Genomic DNA, 25,681 nt, shown 5'->3' on the forward strand with positions numbered 1-25,681 from the left:
GTGACCTGGCCACAAATGATAGCTCGACGAAGTGGCTTATCGCGTGGAAATTTAGAGCAGACAAATACTCCGAAAAAATCCGGAGGGCCTGAAGAAAAATCCACACGACATGTAGGCATCAGGGTCGGAATCGAACCTTGGCATCTTGTATACCAGGCGAGGGAGTTAACATCGCCACGGTGGCGCCCACCCCTGCAGGGACTTCCAGACCATACAGATAAGCAGAGAAGAAGGAGCAATATCCCCCAGAGCATCAACATTCATTATTACAGCAACACCTATGTATTTAGAGGCCTACATTTTTGTTGCGGATGACACGTACACTCTGAATGAGGCAATGTTAATGACATGACCTTAGTGATGGATATAGTTTTTTTTTTTAATAGTTGTATACTCCTCGTAATGCCCCCGTGAGAGATGGCCACAGCTTGGGGAGACCTGTCCAGCAGTGGATCGATCATGGTGATTATGATGACGATGATAGTCCTGGTGTAACTACACCGCTTTAGAAAATAATGGGGACAATATTCGGAACGATGGTTCAGAACGACACCAGTGTCAGCCTGAGCAAGGCTGCTGTTGCCCTGTGGCCAAGGCAGCTTTGATTCCTCAGATTAAAGAAAATTGCTTGCGACCTCCCTACCTCCCACCAAACGTGTGCACATACCTCCACCCACCCCTTAACCACCCACCCGGCCCCTCGATCTCCGCAGGCAGACTCAAACCCCCTGCCTGCTCGCAAGCCCTAGCAAGAACTGCCCATCCGCTAAATGATTGCTTCGCCGAGGAGAGGGCCACGCGATAAGACGCAGAACTGACAAGGGAAGGAGAACGTACCCCGGGAAGCCACCACCACGAACTCAATGGGGATGAGAAGGCTGTTCCTGTGGTCGTCGCACATCGTGCAAAGAGGCCACAAATTGTGGGATTGGAAGCCACACTGAGAGCGATTCCCCGCCATTGTTTCTTTGGTCGACTGATCGCAGTGTGAACTGTGTTTACGTTGTAGATTCATGTGAGAGGCACTTAAACGGTGCGGTTAGGAGACATTTAAAAAAAAATAATCCAATGACCTTTAGAACTTATAATGAACTGATGATTCGAAATAAAGGAGACCTTGATTTAGTGATCAAGCTCTCTGGTGGAATTGTAAATTAGTATTTTTTAAACCTAATCATAAAGTTTATAAATGTGGTAAACTGGAGACTTCCTGGAGTACAGGCTTGAGGCATAATCAAGACAACATTTAATTTGTTCAGTAACACGAGAGAATCTACATTTTAATCACGATGTTCATAATCCTGACAGTGATATTAATATAGAAACAAATGCTCAAACTTCCACATGATTATGTTTAAAATATAATATCACGTATGCACATCCCTTTGTCGATCCATTACTGAATGAAGGCCTTCCACACGCTGTTTTGGTCATGTGGGTTGTTTGACCATAATTCACCATGATGGTCAATGGGCGATGGTGAAGGGTGGGGGAGGGGGGAAGTAGAGGACCGGTTTAGATAATCACTCGCCACTGATGTTAGTCGCCTTGGCTGGGAATCGAAATCATTGTCACTGCTCCACCCCCCTGTAGAATGTGCATCGCACTAAAATACATCGCACTGCACTTGCAATATCCATCATAACGATAATGATGACAACGGTAATTAATGATCACCATAAGGCAAGGTTTGCTTGCCTTATCATATTGTCTGTACTATTGTTTATTGCGTTTTTAAGCCCGTTGGCCAGGATTGGGCATAGCACACTTGTGTTTGTTTGAATTCATCAAGGGGACATTGATCAACATACAGAAGGAACTGCTAGTTTATTAATAAATACAAACTTGGTCACAGAAAATCTAATCAGAGCGATATATTGAGATAACGCGGTTCATGTACGGATGCATGCAGCGCAGAGCCCAGCGCATTCTGATTACTGTGTGAATATCGGGATTTACAAAATTCCAACGAACAGATTTCTCATTTGAACCTCTGGTCCGTAATCCCTGCAAACAGTACATGCCCGTTCGGACCTTCTCATTTGTTTACGGGCAAAGGTGGAACCTACCCCCACCCCCACGCCCCTGTAGAGTCAACCAGCGTGACGGCAGATAAGCCTAATTAATTTGGGATGAAGGAGAAAGCCGAGAGGAGGACTGCGCCAACCCACATCAAATTACACGATAATTCCTCAATCACGAGCGGCTTTGCGGCAGGCAATTAATTAATGCAAACTAATTAAGGGCCTCATTTCCATGTCTAAGAGGTCGTAAACAGAAAGAGGGGGGCAGTGCCTCATTGTCGAAACACAGGTTTAAGGTGATTCATGCTAATGGCCCATGCTTAATGGAAAATCATGCATTTTTAAAGCGTTCCAACGCCGATTGTAATTTGCCCAATGATATGATTTCGTCACGCTTAACGCAATTACCGAATAACCTTTTTTTTTACGGCAACCTTTATCTTCCATTTTTCATGCGCCGGTGTAAGTCACGAAAATAAAGAACGCCCGCGATGACATTTCAGCCACGGCGAGACGGCCACGCTGTGGGCAATGGCAAGAGCCGCACACCTCGGTAAGGTAATGACGGCACGTCCATCGTATTTCTTCGGCGGTTTGCGTGCGTGCGTGCCTCGCGAGGAATTCTCGGCAACTTTGAATTGAATCGCGGCACCGTGGAAGCGACGCGGGCGGAACGGCGTCGACGGGCACGGCAGGACGCAGTGGATTTGTCAACCCACTGCTGGATGAGGTGCCCGCACGCCGCGTTTGTACGTGTCGCCAGGGTTCGCGCGACTCCACTTTACCGTGCTGGACAGCGCGGGTTGGCGAAAACGAAGCGCGGGGCGTGGGAGCGCAGGACGTACGGCGCAGCGATTGTTTTCGAGGGAAAAAAAATACTATCGCGACGGAATTGGTTTGCGCGACAGTGGTCCGCCACGCGCCATGCACGGACGTGGTGCTCACCCAGCAGGGTCAACACACCGCTTGAGCTTTCTGAGACCTGACGAGATGGGTGCTCGTCCAGGTCATTTGGTTCTAGGCAACTGAAGCACATCGCATTTACGAATGCCGTTGTGTGAGGTCAGCACATAATACGTCCAGACTCTAATGCCCCGAAACCAGCGCACTCGGTCCATCTGGAAGGGAGACTTTGGAGACATGAAGAGGTGCCGCGTGCACACGAGTGCCGTGCCAGTACGAGGGTGCCGAATGCGGGCGGCCCTGTTTTTTGCTTTATTTCTGAAAGCTCGCCAATTGCTCCGACCGCATTAAGGTACAGAGGTCCAAGTGGCAGAGTGCTTTTTTTTTACCATGGCAACAGAAAGAGCAGGCTGGGTGGGTGGGGTGGGGGGGCAGATAAGCAAAATAATAAATAAGCGAAGCTAACTGGAAGGGAAGGTACAGACGGTTGTGGGGTTAACTGAAATGCTAAAGATTAAGCACAGCTTGTGCTGTGTCGCTACGTTTTCACCCACTGCTCGACAAATGCCGATGGGAGTTGCTGTCGGCCAGGTCGGCGCTTGTGGAAAGACCACCCGAACATGAATTTACCAACAACATTTCAGGAAATAATCATGAAGGGTCATCGTGAGTGACGTTGACAACAACAACATAAATAACGCATCATTGAAATGTTTGTCTCTCCACGTAAAATGTTTTTTTTTTTAAATATAGATTTTTTTTTTGCATCTCATCAGCAGCATTGATTCATTACAAGCAAACGGCTGGACCGGTTTTCACATTCAGCGTCTCACCGGCAGAGTTCAAGCTTGCTTGAACTAATGCCGGTGAACTTCCCGACGGTTATAGACAAAGGCCCTTTCTGTAAGAAATTGGTACGAGTTGAACATCATTTGCAAAGAACGTGTCCCTTCGGTTACCAAACTGGTCACAACTCACTGCCCCAACATTTGCAAATGAGCTTTTTAAATAGAGGAGAACAATAAAAAAAAGGCTGCATATGATGCTGAATTTTCAAACAACACAAGCAATGTTAATTGGTTATGTCAACACTGTTTTGAGTTTCGATTTAAAGCTTTCGTGACTGCAGGGATTCATATTCTTGGTTCTTTTGGTAAAGTCACGTAGAAGGGAAATAAATAAATAATAAGACAATAACATTCTCACTGTTTTGAGTACCAAGCGGTAAACATATCATACCATTGGCTTGTTTCTAAACCATGTCTATTGATAATAATCATATCATACTATGAGTGTGTTGACATTGGTGGTTAATTTATTACAGAACATAGACCGTGTAAGAAACTACGTATGTGTTTTATATTACTTGTGAATTGTTTTGACAGTTTCTCATACACACGTATCTCCAACATAGATTATTTATCTTACAAGCAGGATAACATAAATTATGGTCCAACCACACACACTCTCGCTGGGTTTGCATGCCTGCATTCAATTACTCTAAGCCAACCTCTTATGCCACGTACTACGTTCATGTTATGTTTATTATGCGACAAAACATCCTCATAGGGATGAGTTATGGATTTAAACATCGTCAGACTTTAAGCAGAATTTCATATGTTACTAAAATCACTGCATCGTTTATATGATGCCTAGGTATGTGTATACGAATGTATCTTCACGCTAACAAAAGTGACATCACTAGTTACATTACACTGTGTTTTTTTAGGACCGCTGGACGTGTTTTTATATCGAGGTCAGATTTTCTGATACACTTGAAAAGCATAATCGCATCCTTAGCACCTCGTGTTCTTTAACTAGAAACAATTCACTCAACACATCAGTGGGGCTGAAAGATCGTGGCTGGTGCAGCATATGTGATGGAGCCTTAACAGCAATAAAATCCAATAGATGTCCTCCCAAGATCATTGCAAATAAATTCTGAGGGAAAAGAAGGGTTTGCTGTGTGAATGCCATTATCTTTCAGCGATTATTTTGTGTGAAAAATATTAAATCCAACTGCCTCAAACAAATGCACACTGGATGTGTACAGAGAAGAAATAAAAAAAAAACACGCAGACATTTATGGAAATCCCAGCGGAGTGATTTTACAAAATCAAAACATTTCTATGTCAAACATGACCTCGTACCAGAATTTTAAAGAGATATGACGGCAGCATATTTAATTAAAATAGGCACTTGCAAAATGTTCTTTCACGAATAAAAAAAATATAAGGAAAGAAATGAAGAAAGAAGGTAAGGACGAACATTGCTATAATTACAATCAAATTACTGCACAATTTACAGCCCTACGCCACTTTCTATTCAAAGGATATGCCTGGAGTAGCCACCCACCCCTGCTAATATAATGAAACCTTTTATTACCTTGAACTTAAGAGGCAGCAATTTCTCCCATCATGTGTCCATGGCAACTAAATATTCTGCTCTACAAATTGCTTCTAAACATATTCCAAATGCAGAGGCACCCAGATCTCTCGCTCTCCTTTTTTTCTGTGCAAAACGGGAGCCTTTTCATGGCATGCTGGAAACTCTTCGATTGCCAAAATAGAACAAAATCACAACGGCGCCACACAGCATGAGTTGTTGTTTTCTGCACGACTGGTGACTTGAAAGGAAAGAGACTGACTCTCAACGCTATTAAAACTAGAGCGGGGCATTGTGCAACAGGCTTAACCAAATATACTACTGTGTATGGATTTGCAGTTTTCTTGTATACTTGTGGGGAGCGGTAGTGTAACGGTTAGCGCGCTGTGCTACGAACCCGACGACCAGAGTTCGATTCCCGCTCACGGCCAACATTGATGGCAATTATCTGAATCGGTCCTGGGTCTCCCGCTCGGTTGACTCAGCCTCAAATTAGTACGTGGTGCGATGTATAGGCATTGCCACTCGGCCACGCACCCCATCGTGTGTTGTGCAGGCCTTCATTGATGTACTTCATAGGTACTCGCTAACAGCACTTGCCCCAAAAGTCTGTTGAGGCTATATATGAGGGGTCTTTTGTTGCTCACATGTTGGTTTCCAATGTGTTTTCTCGGTGCACCACTGAAACACATTCTCCTGTAGAGGGAGCTGTTAGGAACGTTGGGTTGCTCGGTCAATGGCCAGGGTCAACGGCGGCACCACGTGGTGTATTCTGCAAATATGCCCGACTGTGAGGGCGGGCACAAGCCAGCGTGAGTAGGTTAAACGTTGAGTTTTATAAGGGCACCACGAGGTGACCAGCCCCACCCCTCCCACCCCCCACCCTCCCCACCCATCCCCTCCCCATCCAGCCCCTCCCCACCCTCCCCTCCCCAACCTCCCCTCCCCACCCTCCCCTCCCCATCCCCTCCCCACCCAGCCCCTCCCCACCCTCCCCTCTCCACCCAGCCCCGCCCCTCCCATTTTATCCGGGTGTCCGGATACACGTGGACAGACATCCACAGACATACACAATTAATCCCCTGCCTTCTGTAAATTAATCCCGGTTGGGCTTCCAGTCCACTACGTTTCCTACCAGTATTATTCAGCTCCTGAAGAAGCTCCAAACATCATGGAGCATCTTCTTAAGAGCAAAGAATCAAAGCAGAGCAATGTGCAACAGGCTTTAATAAATGCTGCTGCTTATGTGGTCCGAGATGTGTTTTTCAATTGTTCCACAGTGTGTGGGGCCATTTGCAGAACGATTGAGAGCATTCTAAGCAAATAGTTGCAGAATGGCCAGGAAGGTATAAGGAATCTGGAAAAGTTTGGGCAAATTCACGAGTATGCAGATATATATTGCCAACTCCTGCTGTTCTTTTTCTCCACTGTCTTTGGAAAGTATTTGGACGATGTCGACAATTTATTGTGCACCGAGTTAAATAAATAAACCGCTGCGTTCTTCACAGCGCGACGGTGGGAGGTGTTTGTTTTCAAAAGCGCCGTTTAAAATGTTAATTTTAAGAGCGTGAAACTAAAATACACTCCAACACAGTGAACATCGCTCACATGTCCGGTTTGCTAATCTGGTCCCGGAAGGATTGTCATCCCGCCCCAAGCCACGGGCTGGGTCAGGGAAAGAAGCAATGCAGAGGTTTTCTTTTGGTCAATCACAAGCCGATGACACATTTGCTCCCATTTAGGAAGGCATTTTTTTTTTAAACCGCCTTAATGAAATGCACCGCGGGAGGTTAATAGCAAGGGAAAATTCCCCTTTTCTGTCAGATGCCCTTTCGCTCGCAGAGCCTTTGCACGTAATTGCCGCGCACCTGGCCCTCACATCACGCTCAACGCCAGCTCTGAAAGCAGAAGGAGGTGACAGATTTCCTCCGCCCCCCCCCCCCCACTTCGAAAAAATCAAGTGCAAATAAATCAAAGTAAACCGTACACCGGGCGCGAAAGTTAAACGGATGACATACTGATGTGCTAAATGTTACGAGAGAGAGAGAAAAAAAAACATGCCACCGTTAAAAAAATAAATAAAACCTACGCTGTGTTTCACTGGCACAAATCACGAGGGCTTAAAAGACACATTTAATGATCCACCTACGCGTCACGAACAGGATGGTGTCGCCGGCACCGGTTCGTGAAGCAGGTCACGTGACGTTCACCGTAGCATGCCTCGCCTGACAGCTGAATAAATTGTGCGAATATGCCGTTCGCACGAGGGACACGTACATTGCCCAACGCGAGCGTGCAATCTCTTAATTCACGCAGACGGGGTTTGTCCTAATTGACTATAGTACTGGTAAGCGCTTGAAAGCAATGACATACAAAAACAACGGAAAAAAACAACAATGTGTGGAATTGCACGGTAGATTTAGAACGGAAAATAAATCAAGCCCGACAGTTTTACACTGTACACAAATGTGTAGCACGTTCCTCTACCCCCCCGGGGATAAAAAAAAAAACTTAAACACCGCAACTTGTAGCTTAAACCGTGGTTATCGTAACGCAGCGTAAATAAATCCTGCGCCTGCAGTTGTGCTGTCAAAACAGCACATCAGCGATAATTTCTCAATGTCTGTGATCACGGTCTATTTGTTATTTCACAGGGAAGCACGGATTATTTGTGAAGCATTCGAGATTACATTAAAAGGTGACTTACGGTGCTGCTGGGGAAAAAAAAGATGATGGATATTTTTTGTGGCAGGAAATGTTCTTACCTGAAAAACACAGAAATAAGACTCTTGTTAGACACAGTTTACATATATTTATATATAAAGTAATTTGTAATGGTGCAGTGCATATATTGAAACGATCATCTCACATATAAAAATAATATAACTCCGGGAAAAACTTCCACCTTTGGACCAGGAATTTGCAACCGTGAAAATACACGGCATGAGACAAACCTACAATGGACTGTGTTCACCACCCGTGTCAGACAGGAGAATTTGAGAAAAGTCCTTTCGGAAAGAACACACAGGAGACCACCACTCTGTACATTCCCATGCTTTTCAAAGTGGCATTTGGTTCAGAAAATTCCTCCCATGATCTCACGCACGGTTCAGACTGAAGTCTCTGGTTGTTGTCTGCAATAGCCCTATTAAATAGGGTTTCAACTGGAAAGAGCATGGCCTGTTAACATGCCACACAATGAGATGCGATTAGTGGCGGCTTTAATGCCATGCACCAAAATTAGCCTGGATCCATCTAAATGGCAACAGGGTAGGCTTTATGTGGCCTATTGGGTCCATAATGGCTATATCAATCTTTAATACATGCCTATTTGTAGGAGCGAAAAATACTGTTGTACACTGCAGCTCCCCGAGCTTCCCTTATCAGCACCATGCTTGACTCAAAATGTAACGTGTGTGACCTGGGTTCGATTCCCAATCACTTCTGCCACATTGTTGGTGAGTGATATCTGAATTGCTGCTGGGTGTCCCCTTCACCAACCCATGTTTGACAGAGTGTGGGCAGACCATCATACACTATTTGATTAATAAATGGCCGTAAATTATACATTATTATATTACATTTCCACAGTAAAGGATAGAGAGTACAGCATGCGACACAAAAACCAAGAATCACCAAATGTACCACAACACACATTTGGGCTTTTATGATCTCGGAATGTTCTCACACAGCAAATTTGTGGGACACATAATGAGTCATTTAATTACAGCGTCCAATATGACTGCACTGTTCTTTTAATTCTGTCACAGTGTAATCAGTCAAATATATTACATGTTACACACAAATGTTACACGTGTTATACATATATAAAAGTCAAACTGATTTCCCACTCAATTAATGTGGAGTAAGGTTCATCTCCTGTTTGTAATCCTGACCCAGTGTTGGCAATTCCACATTCCTATGGTAGGGGTTAGTCTTTCTATGAGATAACTACAAATAATTCCCTGCAAAGTGGTACTTATTTAACCGAGCCCTGCACTTGATCACTGTGCCACGTGACCAGATTTCACTTGCAAGTAAAATGAATAAACTACAAGACGTGACGTGAACCACATTTACGAGGCCAGTGTGATGACAACCCGCACACCGCAAAGAGACGCGTGTCAGTGACAGACTTGTGGATAAATGAGCACAGCCTCAGTTGGCAGGGATTCAATGAAGCTTCTCTTCAAACTGGAAGCATGAGCAAAGCCTTGCGAGCTACCACAGAGGCAAGTCAAACTTCACTCACCCGAGCCCCTCAAGGCCACATTGCATCACCTTATGACACCATAAAAAAAAAAAATAATAACAAACGCAGAACGATAAGACATCGGCGACAAAATAAAATGACCTCTCAGGATTTGAATCGTTGGATGTGAATAGCTCTTTGGAATTTACTTTTTTCCCTTTAATGGTAAAATATAATGAAATGTCACGATCGTTTTCAAAACTGCCCATGTTGTTCTATAATGTTTTGCACGACGTGAGCCCTCTTTAATAAAAATGTAGTGAAAATTTACAACGAAAAAAATACCTGTACAGAATAAATAAGGGATTACGCTTGTGTATACATTATTAAAAATGTATATTTATATACATACACTCACGAGGTCACTGTTCAAGACCTATTTATTGGACAGATGTTAATTGTGTGGATCTAAAATCACGAGGATGGCATCGACATGAAAGCCTGTCCGGGTAAATTATTCATGGCCACTTGGTCCAAATTGTCCAATTAGTAGTTGTTGCCTGCAGATAAACAGGATTAGCGACTTGATTTGTGAACAAAATCCTGTATTCATTGCCCCTCAGTGACTGGCCTGCCAGTCCAGGAGGACTTGGGAAGAGCTCGTAGGGGGTTAGCCCCCCCCCCTTCCTGAAGGCTCAGCCCCCCTTATAAATTCTCGTAGTCACGCCAAAAAATGTTGGTACAAAAATGAGTCCTGCATAGTTATTGAAAGGCGTCGTAGCCTTTTTGTTGCAGACGCAGCACACGCATCGGGTGGGAGCTTGAGCAGACGGCGTGATAGACACAAGCAGATCCTTTACCTCATCCTGTTAATCGTTTTAACATTAATTGTGTTGTGCCCCCCCCCCCACCATAGTTTTTTGTATCCCTCCTTTTAAACAGGTTTACACTATGAGGCTGAGGCCCATCTCAGAGAAGTTTTCCGATTATGAGAGTTAAATATATTTTTTGTGATGCGGCATTGGAGGTGGCACTTGAGCACAGGTAACAAAAAAAAACGCAAGACAATGATCATTTATACTTCCCATAAAGAGAAAAAAAATATATAACAGGCTATAATTACGGCAATAGCCCATCTTCATAGCAGAGATATTACTCCTGCTATTCTACATTAATAAATGTTTGGGGGAAGAGTTACCGATAAATGCGCAGCGTTGTTTGACCAATGTTTTAAATCGTCCAATGTAATCCGGCGGCAAATGTACCCACCGTCGTCTCTGCATTGAGACGAAAGAACAACAATGGACCGCGGTTGGCTCCAGCTCTGCGGCGTTTGAAGCGAGGAAGGAACACCCACAATATTCCCGGAGAAATCACCTAGCCAGCGGTCCCCCACCCTGGCATAACGGATCAATCTGTGTGTGGCGGAGTCCTCGTAATTGCCGTGTAGCCGGAGAGGCACCTGGGCTTGGGAGGGACAAGTCGAGCGCGAGTGAGCGAGGAAGGGAGGGGAGGGTGGTAGCTCCCTAGACGGCGACTCGCGGACGCATCTGCCGCTCGCACCGCATGTTATGGGCTCAACGGAAGACGGCGGTCCCACTCGCCAAACCACCTGCTGTACATTTTACCCCACCGTTCCCCATCCCCCCTCCCCCCCCCAAAAAAAACCGGGGGGCCCAGGTAACACGACCATATGGCACCGCGGGGGGCGGGGGACGGGGGAGCTACCCTCTGTAGGCGATGCCAACCCACGGTGCTGTCGTACAAACGACTGCTGCTCAAAGAGTAATACTAATTAATAAATGAAACATCTACAGTGAGGGAAAAAAGTATTTGATCCCCTGCTGATTTTGTACGTTTACCCACTGACAAAGAAATGATCAGTCTATAATTTTAATGGTAGGTTTATTTGAACAGTGAGAGACAGAATAACAACAAAAAAATCCAGAAAACGCATGTCAAAAATGTTATTAATTGATTTGCATTTTAATGAGGGAAATAAGTATTTGACCCCTCTGCAAAACATGACTTAGTACTTGGTGCCAAAACCCTTGTTGGCAATCACAGAGGTCAGACGTTTCTTGTAGTTGGCCACCAGGTTTACACACATCTCAGGAGGGATTTTGTCCCACTCCTCTTTGCAGATCTTCTCCAAGTCATTAAGGTTTCGAGGCTGACGTTTGGCAACTCGAACCTTCAGCTCCCTTCACAGATTTTCCGTTGGATTAAGGTCTGGAGACTGGCTAGGCCACTCCAGGACCTTAATGTGCTTCTTCTTGAGCCACTCCTTTGTTGCCTTGGCCGTGTGTTTTGGGTCATTGTCATGCTGGAATACCCATCCACGACCCATTTTCAATGCCCTGGCTGAGGGAAGGAGGTTCTCACCCAAGATTTGACGGTAAATGGCCCCGTCCATCGTCCCTTTGATGTGGTGAAGTTGTCATGTCCCCTTAGCAGAAAAACATCTCCAAAGCATAATGTTTCCACCTCCATGTTTGACTGTGGGGATGGTGTTCTTGGAGTCATAGGCAGCATTCCTCCTCCTCCAAACACGGTGAGTTGAGTTGATGCCAAAGAGCTCCATTTTGGTCTCATCTGACCACAACACTTTCACCCAGTTGTCCTCTAAATCATTCAGATGTTCATTGGCAAACTTCAGACGGGCATGTATATGTGCTTTCTTGTGCAGGGGGACCTTGCGGGCACTACAGGATTTCAGTCCTTCATGGTGTAGTGTGTTACCAATTGTTTTCTTGGTGACTATGGGCCCAGCTGCCTTGAGATCATTCACAAGATCTTCCCGTGTAGTTCTGGGCTGATTCCTCACCGTTCTCATGATCATTGCAACTCCACGAGGTGAGATCTTGCATGGAGCCCCAGGCCGAGGGAGATTGACAGTTCTTTTGTGTTTCTTCCATTTGCGAATAATCGCACCAACTGTTGTCACCTGCTCACCAAGCTGCTTGGCAATGGTCTTGTAGCTCATTCCAGCCTTGTGTAGGTCTAAAATCTTGTCCCTGACATCCATGGAGAGCTCTTTGGTCTTGGCCATGGTGGAGAGTTTGGAATCGGATAGCTTGATTGCTTCTGTGGACAGGTGTCTTTTATACAGGTAACAAGCTGAGATTAGGAGCACTCCCTTTAAGAGTGTGCTTTTAATCTCAGCTCGTTACCTGTATAAAATACACCTGGGAGCCAGAAATCTTTCTGATTGAGAGGGGGTCAAATACTTATTTCCCTCATTAAAATGCAAATAAATTCATAACATTTTTGACATGCGTTTTCTGGATTTTCTTGTTGTTATTCTATCTCTCACAGTTCAAATAAACCTACCATTAAAATTATAGACTGATCATTTCTTTGTCAGTGGGCAAACGTACAAAATCAGCAGGGGATCAAATACTTGTTTCCCTCACTGTAACTTAAATTTTACTTTTTCCTTTTCGTTTGCAAAAATAAGTGTCTTTGAGTTAAAAATAGCCGAGCGATTTTCTTTCTCTGTGCGAATGGGTTGTTTAATAACTTTGTGGTTGAATGCTGATGCAGTGGTGAGTGCCTTGCATTGTGCTATAAACTACGATGAACCTGGCAACCTGAGTTCGATTCCCGGGGCCACGGCTAACACCAGTGGGTGGGTGATATTTCCATCCGGTTCTGGTCGCTCTCCTTCCCCAACCCGCATTGACCAACGTGGTGAAGTATGGTCAAATGCCTCCCACAAACCAACATAAATTAGAGGAAGCCCCGGTCCAGCAGTGGATTCATAGAGTTATATAACTTGTGGTGAAAGCCCATCAAGAAAATCTCCAAAAGACATCAGAATACCTGCATACTTATCCCTGCATTGCACAACTACTGCACGGTTATCTGATCACGTGGCTCAGCTGTAGAGCGAGTGGTTCACAATTGGAAGGTTTCAAGTTCTAAATCCTGGGGGGGGGGGGGTAATAAAAAAATAAAACTTTGTAGGGAAATTAAACGTGGTTATTGTACAGATGGACTTGTTCCCATCACATGAATGTAGAATTCACCCCACCGGTTCCGAGCTTTAAAGAGGAGATGAGCACCGCTTCAATGCTCATTCGAGCAGAAAATCAATTAGACTGTTTTGTTTAGTCGGAGAGTTCACGACATGTGCATTTCGAACGCCTTCGCTGCTACGTTGGATTTGGAATACGAAATCAGTTTTTGTTCAACTGAGCGAGGAAGCCTCTTCCCGCCCCCCCCTCTCCCCCCTCTCCCCCCCCCCCCCCCCCCAGAAATGACAAGCCAACAAGCGGCCACCAGCCCATGAGCGAAGCGGCCACCAGCCCATGAGCGACCCAGCCAGGGCTGCACGCCCGGGCTGGACCTTTGTGAGGAGAGAGAGAGAGAGGGAGTAGGGCCAGGGCGGGTGTCGCGGGTGCCCGCCTAGCAGCTGACCTTGTGCCAGACAGCAGGTGGCCCGAGATCCTCCGCCACTGAGGAGGTGCCCCACCTCGCCATGGCCCTACCCGCCCCCCCACCGTGCCCTACTACTCACTGATTTGACAAACCAGCAAGGTCTACACTTAAATATATGTTTTTCGATTTTTTTGGGGGAGTGGGGGGAGCCAGGGGGAGGGGGTTTTCATTAAATATTGAGGTGTAAAATACATTGCGAGCAATTAACTTAAAATCGCATTACGTTTGGTCTTTTGCTTCGGCCAATGCTGCTTCCATGTATTTTTATCGCATTAATTGCACTGCGACGAGATGCCTATTTATTTAAGATAATTTAGGATACGCCATTTCATGGGCTAATAACTTCTCTTTTTCACGCTGCTAATTATTAGTGGCTATTTTTGTTTTATCAGCTCACTGCTAAATTCCTAAGCTAAAGTCTCAAATTCGTTTGCAAAAGTGCAGCCTTGCAATTGCTTCTTCATGCCACCGCTAGTGGAAGGACTTCTCCAAGAAATCCAACCTGGAGGGTGTTTTGGCCTACTCATCCCATGCTGGCCAAGGCACCATGGAATAGGTGGCAGTACTTACACTTTACCCCACCACACGCGACCTGTCGATTGACTAACTGTGGTAAACCCATTTAAACTTGTGGGTTGACAGGGTCAGGAGAATGAAAAAAAATGAGATCCCATAATTTCGATTGCCGCACCGGGAGAATGAAACGGACAATGTCCCTGGCTTCATATATGTGTATCAAAATTCACATTTCGAAGCGACCGAACGAATTGTGGGCTCATGTCGCATCTCTTATTTACTATAATCGCGTCTGGATAACTATTTTAAGTATTTTACATCAAAAGGAAATTCAATGATTTTCTCCTCTTTGACTGCATGCTTTGCTTGTGCATAAACATACAGCACCAAGCCTGGAACAGTACACCATTGGAAGGGTGATGAACATTTGTATTTACACACTGTATTAATATTAATTAAATTACAAAAGTATATGCCTATTATGAAATATGTACGCATTCATATATTTTTTGCGAGCAATATTCTTGTATCTGAGGGCCACAACGATTCTCTCTTCCAACCCTCACCCCCCGTCACGCACAATCCAATGAGTTGCCGTGATTCAGGTCCACAATTAAATTCAAGAATAGTGCGGTGCGTTGAATTGTATCGGACCCCGAGTGGTCTCTAGTTGGTGGGATATTCACACGAACCTATCACATATACATCACTTACTAAAACGCACGCCCGTCGATTCCTACACACGTGACTCAATCCGCGCGTCGTGAGTTTGAGTAACCGAATATTCCTCGATGCATCGATGCAGCGTTCCACCTTCGCCCATTGTTTCGACTGCCGCCCAAGAGGATGAGGTCCAACTGGCGCCCTCTTTGGGCCGGTGACGCGGCCCAGCGGCAGAGGTCCATGGCTTCAAACCCGGTGGCCACCCCGATTGTCACTGCGTTGTGTAATCACCGTCATGATACCCACCGAACACCCTCGGCTTCACGGTGGACATCAGCGATCCCGCGACGTAATTCGCAAAGGAGTATAGCCACTGTGTGCCCAAATTTTCTGGATTCGAAAAAAATACCTGCAAATTACTCAAATGGGATCATACGAAGCAATCAGTGCCCCCTACTGGCAGACCAATGCCTCAGGTCGCTCTTGCAAATGAGACTCATCCTTGGTTCATGAGTTCTCACCTGGCTAAAAAATAATAAACTTGGCATTTGAACTCTGGATGGCGAGTCCAATGTGCTCACCATTACACCACGGCAGTGCGTGTATATGTGGCGCTCTCATAAGCCGGATTTCTACCGTGGATCTCACTTGGGCTAGAAGTCGCACTGACGTCACGTACGTTGTTTTCTCTCGAGCTGCTAAAACTGGTACAATTTCTGTAAGAGCCCATCAAGCAGAAATGGCTGCGAGAGAAGGGGTGAAGGCACGATTTATGGGCGCCCTCAGTGTGCGGTCAATGAGCTGGAACTAAGGTAGCCCCTCCCAGTACAACCATCCCCACTCACGCAGATACATCATTCCAGCTCTCCATCAATGTGAGGCCCATTAGTCAAGTATCATTTGGATATCAAAATGTAATTTTTCTCTCAGCTGGGAAATTGCTCTTTAAACGCCACAGTACACATCAGGCAACAACTGCCCCCCTAATGGCATTTCAATTTCTTTCACATTAACGAAAGCACTGGGTTTTTAATTAACACAAAACAAAATCCGATTGTGTGCCGGTGTCAATGGCCTGCTGGCAGGACCCAGCAATAATTGTTAACTGCTGCATCAACATGCTACGGTAATTAATACATTAATTTCAAACAACTGCCCTTGGTAAAGATACAGAGTGATCTAATTTGTTCTTTTCCCACAGGGGCTCTCTAGGGCTCGATATAGTGGAGGCGCTTCCGTCAGCAGTGGTGTGAGAGCAACAAAGGTCAGGGCTGCACCTTTAGCGTCATCTCGAGGAAAAAGAGCCAACGGTTGTGTTTACGCTTCTTAATAAAGGGACGCAATGATCAGCGAGCAACTGACGTCTTACATTGCACAAGGTTAATTTGATCATTTAATGTAAGCTATCTATGCACGTGTTTTTTGGTAATATCAACGGTGCAGGTAGGTGAAGAGCTGGTCCGCTGTTCAAGGGTCCTTCGAGAAGGTCGGGTTATCGTGCCAAAACAGTGTCCCAAAAATCACTTCCCATCAATGTAAGCCTTCTTTTTTTTGTTGTTTTCATCCTGCCTTTACTGTCAAGCCAATCAAACTATTGACATTCTGTCTCGAGGCCTCATATGGCCAGGGCGGCGACAAAACAACCCCAAACGCGCACATTAACCAAAGAGAAGTGGCACAAAGGAGGAGCCCTAACGTGTCAGGGGATAATGATGTTTTTTTTTGCTCGATTCACTGCGTTCTTTAATGGACATCGCGGGCCAGAGTATAATTTTAACCTTTTCGCACGCACTGCTCGCAATATAACGTTCACATTCGCACTCCAGGAAGAGGAGGGGGGGTGGTCACGATAAGAGAGTTGGCATTGTTGTGCAAACGAAGCGCATGGCTGTTGAATGTTTTTCCATCCCACCCACCCTCACCCCACACCCCGTTATTTTTTTGCACTTGTAGTGTTTATACTACGCCCGATTTTAAACTTGACCTGTGGCATTTCACGGTGTCTGTGGTTTCGTACTGAACTTCAAATATCGCTGCCTTCTTGACAAATATATATTACCAAAGTAAGCAAACACACACAGACTTCCCAACCCCAAACCCGCTGCCCCTTATATATATGTTTTTTTTTTACTTTTCAGTTTTATCAATAAATACGCACATTAATCAAATGCTTATTGTTTACAGATGGCGCTGTGCATGGTATTGAATAGGCTGCTTTGCCGGCCACCACCACCACCACAGAAGCCAGTGCTATCCCGCTCCGCAGTAGCGGGCAGCAGCAGCAACATTTCTGCCCACGTGTTTATCAGCACCGCACATCTTATCTGGCGTAGATAACACAGCAGCATTGGAGTACGGGTCAACTCTCCGCATGCAGCAAGCGATGATGGATGGCTCCCCAAACAGGGATCCTTTGTGATAGCACGCCGTGTCAACCAGTCAAATGACTGCGCCGAGCTGATACCCTGCTTCGCCTGCCCCTAACCTTGTCGCGAGGCCACTCGCTCTCTCTCTCTCACTCTCCATCTCGCTCGTTCCCCTCCTCTGCGCCATCACCTCTTTCCATGACAATGGTGCTGACAGTGGCGCCCTCTGAACTATAATGCTTGTGGCAGCGTTTGCCGGAGAGATAACATTCAGCGTAGGTGCCGGGGTGTTTCGAAGGAGTCAGAAGCCGATCCCCTAGGCGGCACCATCGCGATGAACGGAGAACAGCCCCCCCCCCTCCCAACCACCACGTGCCCCCCACTTCTCCCCGGGGGTCCCAAACCCAGCAGCCCGCAGTGTCCCATAGCCCCCCCCCCCTCCCAACCACCACGTGCCCCCCACTTCCCCCCGGGGGTCCCAAACCCAGCAGCCCGCAGTGTCCCATAGCCCCCCCCTCCCAACCACCACGTGCCCCCCACTTCCCCCCGGGAGTCCCAAACCCAGCAGCCCGCAGTGTCCTATAGCCCCCCCTCCCAACCACCACGTGCCCCCCACTTCCCCCCGGGGGTCCCAAACCCAGCAGCCCGCAGTGTCCCATAGCCCCCCCCCTCCCAACCACCACGTGCCCCCCACTTCCCCCCGTGGGTCCCAAACCCAGCAGCCCGCAGTGTCCCATAGCCCCCCCCTCCCAACCACCACGTGCCCCCCACTTCCCCCCGGGGATCCCAAATCCAGCAGCCCGCAGTGTCCGATAGCCCCCCCCCCTCCCAACCACCACGTGCCCCCCACTTCCCCCCGGGGGTCCCAAACCCAGCAGCCCGCAGTGTCCCATAGCCCCCCCTCCCAACCACCACGTGCCCCCCACTTCCTCCCGGGGATCCCAACCCCAGCAGCCCGCAGTGTCCCATAGCTCCCCCCCCCCCCTCCTTGCCTGCCCTTTCCGACGTCCACAAACGCAAGTATAAGATCTGAGATTTGTCGACGCTTCCCATCTCGTAGGCACTGTAAATAAATAAACAAACAAGCAACTATCACAAACGACAAACCAAGAAGCCATCACGGCTGTCTCGACCACTGAGCCAAAACGAAACCGAGGAAATGCTGTGGGAATTGCAATTCAGCGGGGAAGACCGACACTCGGGATTTGAGTTGAAGATAACTTTGTTCTTATGCTAATGCTGCTCTTTAGCTCAGGAGGGCTGCAGATGAAGGTTTGTTTTGTGTGGACAGCCTTATATCACCCAGCCAACAATACTAGCAGCTGCTAGCCAGCAGGCCACTTGGCACGTGTAACGACTTAAGGTTGAGAAAGTAAGGATATCAAAGATTCATTAGAAAAAAATCAAGCGGCCACTCAAAACAACATTCCTGACTGTTATTATTAACTCGGGCATGAGCTTCTCGGGCCACCAAGACATGCCACATGACACTTAAATTACACTTAGGCACTGCCAGTTTCATGAATTGGAAAGTACATTTTATTTGAGGTTGCATGTGTATATTTTAACAATACACGATGTTTTAAAGTGGACATGCAGTTAATACGATTGTGGTGTCAAATCTGTACGCATAATTTTGGAGTGCCTTCAACTTATGAACGTAGTCCTTGTGGTACAATCAATGAGGTAGGATTATTATCTGCAAACACTTAGAAAATATCTGGCATTGTCGTCAGAGAACAAACACAACTTGCCATTTAAACAAAGAGCGTTACAAACGATGTTGACGTTTCACTCCCCGAACAAGCACGTATCAGTGTAAGCGTAAACATAAGAATGTTATTCTCAGAATCTGTATTTAGACTGGAGGAATCGGATGAGCTTTGACGCTCTTTTTCACAGATGTCCAGTAGGGCCGGGTCGGAATCTTACAAGAACAAACATTAACAAAAACACAACAGGAGTGCAAACTATAGGAAAGGTAAGCAAGTCACTAAAATAAAGAAATAAACAAAGTATATGAGTACAAATTACAAAAGTATAAGAATTCCTGCCTACGTCTCAACAATAATGCTAAAAGGTAAAGGTGAAGCCAGGTAATTACTTGCTAATGCTCCTGCTTCTAACAATGCAGTTTAACGGCTAGAAAGAATCACGGTCAGTGACGTTCACATTTTTTGATTGAGTCCAAGCCCAGTCAGTGAAGTCGAACACATGCACCAACATCCTGAGAAACCTCTAGGCTTGCCACCTGCCCGTACGAAAAAACTGTGACATATCATGAAATTAATAATATCTCACAGAGGGGAGGGGAGAACACGCGTAACACACCATGATAAAACCACTCAAGACAATCCAAATGCACCGTCTTGATTGTTGCAATATTTTTGCAACGGACATAAACCCAGGTGGCAAGGCTCATATTTGTCCAGGATATCTCCCTTCAAATAGGCAAAACAAAAGACCCCGGACAGTTGGCAACCCCTTGCGACCACGAGCGTGGCAGGAGTAGCGGGTGCTAATTAGCAACGCTCACCTTGCAGACTTCATACAGCAATTTGTAGTGCTCGTCTTGTTTGCGCAGAGTGCACAGGTTACAGCCCATGTCTTCTTCGCGAGGGCACAGAAAAATGAGCGAAGAAATAACAACAAAATGAAAAGAAAAAAAAATACAAAAAGAATAACCCGAAAACCCTCGTTATTTCGGACGCTAACAACGCCGAACAAAAGTCCTCAATCGTCGGGCCCCGCTGGCAGAGATCAAAAGCGGCAGTGGCGCTTTTGAGGCTGCAGCAGCCCTACGACGCTCGCAGCATTCCCCAGCGCTGCCTGACACGTGCAGAAACAGGACGCCTCAGATCTAACTCCGTGCACGACCGCCGCTTCGCTCGCTCGCTCTCTCTCTCTCTCTCCCCCTCGCTCCCCTTTGCACAGCTGCACCATATGATCCTCCGGCGCGCACGCTCCTACAAGCCAGCATGCGTTCACCGCCCCCTTCCTTCCTTCCTCGCACCCCCCGGCCGCCGCCCCCACCGCTAACCCCGTCCTCCGTCTCCCCTCTCGTGCCTCTCTTCCTGCCATTGCCCGTTCGCACATGCCGCTGGCTCCACCTCCCGCATAAGGGATTAGACGCTCCTCCGCCACCCCCTCAACCCCCGCCAATTGCCCATTGAGACTGTGTTTAACGTAATTGGCGCACTATGACAGATGAACGTGCGCACGATAACGACCGGGCCGGTTTGGGCCGCTGTGGATTTCGCACCACGGTTAGCGAGGTCGCCGGACCCCCGGTGTCTTCTCGGAGACAGAAATCTCTGAATTAGTGAAATAGCCAGCGTATTATTCTTCTATTGATACAGGGCACTCCGGTGTACACTTACCAGAAGAATAAGAAGAAGCTAAGTGTAATTTGAGCACACGTTGAATGCTTCAACCTTTCCGAGGCTTAAAGAATCTAGATTTTAACGTATAACTTCATCTTTATTTATCATCATCGTCATCATCTTGTGCTTTGCACAATGAGTGCATTCAAGGTGAACACGGGGAAATTGAGGTCAGGTATGCAGATGTCAGCTTGTGATGCATACCACACACTCTACCTTTGCGGGACAAAAATTGCATTTCACAATCTTAAAGTTGTATTTATTTTGGCTAATTTTAAACTTGAACCAAGACATAAATAGTAATAGAAATAATAATTAACTTTGTTTACCCAGAAATGCCTCGCTGAGTATCTTGACTGCTTTGTCGGTGGTTTCTTGCATCAGAAGGGTCCTGTATTAGGATACTTGGCCAATTTCACGAATGAGTGTTGGGCACGTGGGAGGAAGCTCGCGTACCTTGAGAAAACCCATGCATACGCCTGGGCAAAATTTAAAGCACTGCATAGATAGACTCAATAATCCGTTGCTTGTATTTTCCATCTTCTGACCACCTCACAAGCACTCACATATAATTACCTACTCTTGCAAAGAGAATGGCATGTGCATATATTCTATATACTATACCAAGTAGGAATATTCGTACAAGTCACCCCATATTTGTTTAATTGTACAATCAAGAGTCTTGACAATCATTTGTCGAGCCTACTTATACTTCTAGGAATCTATTATTTAACGTCGAATTATGTTCGTGCAATATTTTTAATTTCTCACGTAACACTGCTGCACTTGATTATTTAGTTTTTCTTTCATGATTTTGGTGACACAGGTCAGTCTTGCAAATGAGACTGCTATCCTGGTCTCTTGAGTTCTGACCTGCGTTAATAAAATAAACTTGAACCAGCTCAGATACCTGCCCCGGTCACATATTTCAGAACAATGAGACAAACTCTTTGGTTATTTCGGTAAAGTCACGTAGGTAGAAAAATAAAACAAAATACAAATAATAAATCACGACGTTTCGATCGCAGCACAAGCGGTCGTCCTCAGGCGGAAAAAAATAATTCAGCAGTGGAACTGCTGAACCAGCGAAAGAGCTGCTACAACGAGGTTTCTACCTACGTGACTTTACCGAAAGAACCAAAGAGTATGGATTCCTGTAGTCACGAAAGCTTCACATCAACAATGAGACATCGAAAAGACCACTGCAGGCCACGGTGAAGTTAAGTACGCGCCACGCAACTGAAAACGTATGAAGAGCAATCGTATTTTAAACATGACATTAAAATAATCCCCTCCACGTGTATTGGTGTTAGCTTTCTCGGAAAAAAAAAAAAACCTGGCTTAATTTTAAACAAGTGCACAAGTTCATCTGTGCATACAACGCTATTGAATAGTAGTTTTGGACGCCTGTGATTCATATTAAAATTATTCCACACAAGGCCGAGCCTTTTCAATAAAGCATCAACAATCGGGGTCAAGGAGACTGCGCCTTCGTCGCCTTGAACTCAACAAGCTCATTTTTCACTCTGTGCGTCGAGAGGAGTGCAGGAATCAAACAAGAAGCAGAGAGAAAAAGAGCAGAGAGCGATAGAAGGGCAGCCCAACCCTCCTCCGCCAAACATCACAGCCTCTCGCAATGGGACCGCTGCCAATTCCCATGCAAATGGCCATGTCCTGGGGAGCTCATCTTGGCTTGTTAAAATGCATCACCCATGACGGAACTGCTGTTAAAGCCCCCCTCCTCTCCTTCTGAAGCTCTGGTACCTGCCCCCCTCCCCAAAATGCGTCTCAGCTACTCACAAGACGACACAGCCAGCACGTAGCCCGGCGATCGCCCACGGTGGGATGGATGAAAGAGGGGAGGGACGGGAGGGCCTGGAGGCAGGGAGGGGAGCCCATCGACCCCTCCGTACGCAACGCCCTAGGGAGGACATAATCTGATTTTTCGCCTTAATTTTGCGTAATTGTTTGGTGTTGCGCCAGTCCCAAAAGTGTCAGGACTCGGGAACGTTGGGGGATGCCGTACACTGGATGGGAAGGGTCTCCGGCAAATTTACAATGCTGGAATATGTTTGCCATGTATGCCCACAATGGGCTACGAGAGGATCAGCAGCGCCACAAAATATGTGCAATTTATAGCCCAATGCGCGTGCATAATCAGAAAAAAAAATACTTTTGGTAAAGTTGTCAAAATTGTGACAATGAGTGTTTGTCCCCCAAAAAAAAGGTGTGGGAAAACAGCTATGAGTTAATATATTGATAAAAATGACTCACCATTCCGTGTGTTCTACAACGGAATAATTACTTCGCATTAAGCCTCGAGGCAGCACAGGAAAAAAATGAAAAAAATGCATTATATTGACAGAGCAATTACTAACCCTTAAGAAAAATGTAAATGCAGCCTTCACATTTGCATTCTTCCTTGTTACGATCGCATTGTTTTATGGACAAAAGCCTCTCAACGAGCGGTAACAAAACGCAAAAAAAACGAACGGCAACGTGTGCACGATTTAGTTTTCACGGATGCCATTCCCAACACTAATTGGGTAAATATTTCACGCTGCGCAACATTTTTTTGCACGCGCAAAAGCAAAAAACCCAACCCCGCAAACGTGTGGTGGCGAAAATTGGCAAGAATGGCCGAAGATTTCTCATTGCTTAGAGCGTACTTTTTAATCAAGCTTTTGTCGCGGTGGGTAATGGGTTGTCATTGTTTACAATGCGCGTTTGTTACCGCTGCCGCGTGAGGGATGAACCAGGGTGAACTCTTTTGCCGGTTTTTTTTTTCAGGGAGCAGCGGAAGTTTGGCTCGTCACCGACCGTCAGAATCAACAAGTTTTTATTTATTTATCCCAAAGTAATCCGATGAGCTATTAAGCTCTTTTTTTTACAGATGTCCAAGGAGGCGAGTTGGGTGGAGGAGGGAGGAATTTGGACAAACAATATCAACAAAGCACCTTCGCCCGCAGCCGTAGGGGGAATCTGTACACGATTCCCGTGCACGATATTGACTGCCGCTCAAATCAGATTGACTATTTGCTCAGCAGATGTTTGACGCGTGGCTAAAACCACAGAGCCCGGGGTTCAATGGAGGAATGAACGAGAGGAATGCCACAAACCGCTGAGTGTACGCTCTTTTTTTCATTCAGAAAAGTTTCCTTGCGTACATCAGGATGCAAGGTTTCGTTCACCTCTGTCGTGATCATTTGTGTATACGTTACTTATTAGGTTAATAGACGTAGGCTAGAGCAGTGGCTCAGTGCAATGAATCTGGCATCGGTTTAGCGTCTGTAGTGAGTGATATCTCAACCGGTCCAGGGCCTTGCTCCCATCACCAACCCGTGTTGACCAGCGTGTGGTGAAGTGGTGAAGTAATGGTCAAGCAACCTCCATGAACTATATGGCACGGGAGGCCTTTACGCAGCAGTGAACTGGAAAAGGGCCATACACAGAGACATGGTTATTGAGACGGCAGAAATAGACTTGAAGCATGTGGTGAAAAACAACGCCAAAGTTCATCTCAAAAAGCCATACGGATCCCTTGCATACATTTGAGTGACTCTGATCCCTGCATCGCACTGCACCGTTGTACTCGAGCACACCTGTGTCCTGGCATCACCTGTAACTGGATAAAAAAAATACCAGCACTCAAATTTCTGGTCACCTGTTTAAGAGTGGCAGGACGCCAGGTGCGCGTGACTTCACTGCACATTATGCCGGCTGTGGTGCGTGAAAAAAGGTGGCAAGCCAGTCTGTTAAGGGAGCCTCCGTTTGTTTACGGGGATATGGCTGCATGCAGAAATGCACATTACAAACAGATGTGCATGTCAATCACGCGCATTTAGAGATACGTGTCAGCGTTTTAACACAGCCGTTCTGACGCACGGGCACTAATCATGCTGGTATGCAGTATCATGTTCATTAATGTCGTTGCAAAAACTAAAAAAGTGTACAGACCTGAATATTGGTATGAGTAACGGTAGGCTCTGTGGTAAGTTTTGTACGGATTGGTTTAGAGGGTTTATAGTTATAGTGAGACATTGTGAAGTATCCTCTGATATTTTGATGGACAGGCATAATGTTTACTGGCTATAACAACAGACAGCCTTATTGGGTGTGTTAAAATAAAACTATGGATTTCGTGATAAAAAAATATAGAGGACTTCACAGTGCCGTTAACAGGATTCCATGGGCCATATAAACTACTGGGTGTCACCGCCCCAGTAAAAAAAAAACACGGTGACAGCTCAGACCAAACACACAGCCGGTCAGGCATATGTCCTGCAGGTAGGAGGCCATCAAGTCCGGCAACACCACACTGTCAGGGTGCGAGACATGATTGTGCCAGAGACGAGCCACGCTTGTTTATGTGATTTTTTGGCCGCCTTATTTTCAAACGTCGCAAACCACAAAAGAAAAGTTGTGTCGCCTTCTCGTGAAGAGCTGCCCCAGTGTGCTGTGGTGGCGCGATCCTGCAGCGTCCTTCTCACGCAATCAGTGATCCATCAAATGCTGCTGTCAGGTGCCAGCCAGATGAACGCTAAAGACATCCTGCTCTCTTGAACCTTTCAGCATCAATCTTTTGCCACAATCATTACCAATTTGTGCCGGATAAGTTGTTTTTTTGGTTGATCCAAAGTGTTCGAGCTGTTTGTGTGCCTACGCACGAGCAGGCATGCTCGTCTGCGTGTTTGTATGTGATTTATTGCACAATGTTTGGCACACTGCTCTACGAACCTGGGTTCGCTTTCCTGCCACAGCGAACGCCAGTGGCGAGTGAAATCTGAATCGGTCCTGGGCCTCCCC

At 46.3% G+C, this 25,681-nt stretch overlaps 1 protein-coding gene across 2 annotated transcripts in view; it reads right to left on the reverse strand.

Moving 5' to 3' along the window:
• PDZRN3 (PDZ domain containing ring finger 3) overlaps positions 1-25,681 on the reverse strand; it is a 162,741-nt gene that overhangs the window by 44,484 nt on the left and 92,576 nt on the right. The window contains exon 1 of one of the 2 annotated variants that reach the window (XM_032966503.2): positions 20,029-20,445. The exons of the other annotated variant lie outside the window; for it this stretch is intronic. Within the exon in view, the coding sequence (XP_032822394.2) occupies positions 20,029-20,097 (69 nt within the window). The 5' untranslated portion in view covers positions 20,098-20,445. Of the gene's footprint in view, positions 1-20,028; positions 20,446-25,681 lie in introns of those variants that run through there. 2 annotated transcript variants of the gene reach the window in all.

Source organism: Petromyzon marinus, chromosome 36 (assembly GCF_048934315.1).
Source record: "Petromyzon marinus isolate PM22_M1 ecotype Great Lakes invasive population chromosome 36, UKy_Petmar_22M1.pri1.0, whole genome shotgun sequence".
NCBI lineage: Eukaryota > Metazoa > Chordata > Hyperoartia > Petromyzontiformes > Petromyzontidae > Petromyzon > Petromyzon marinus.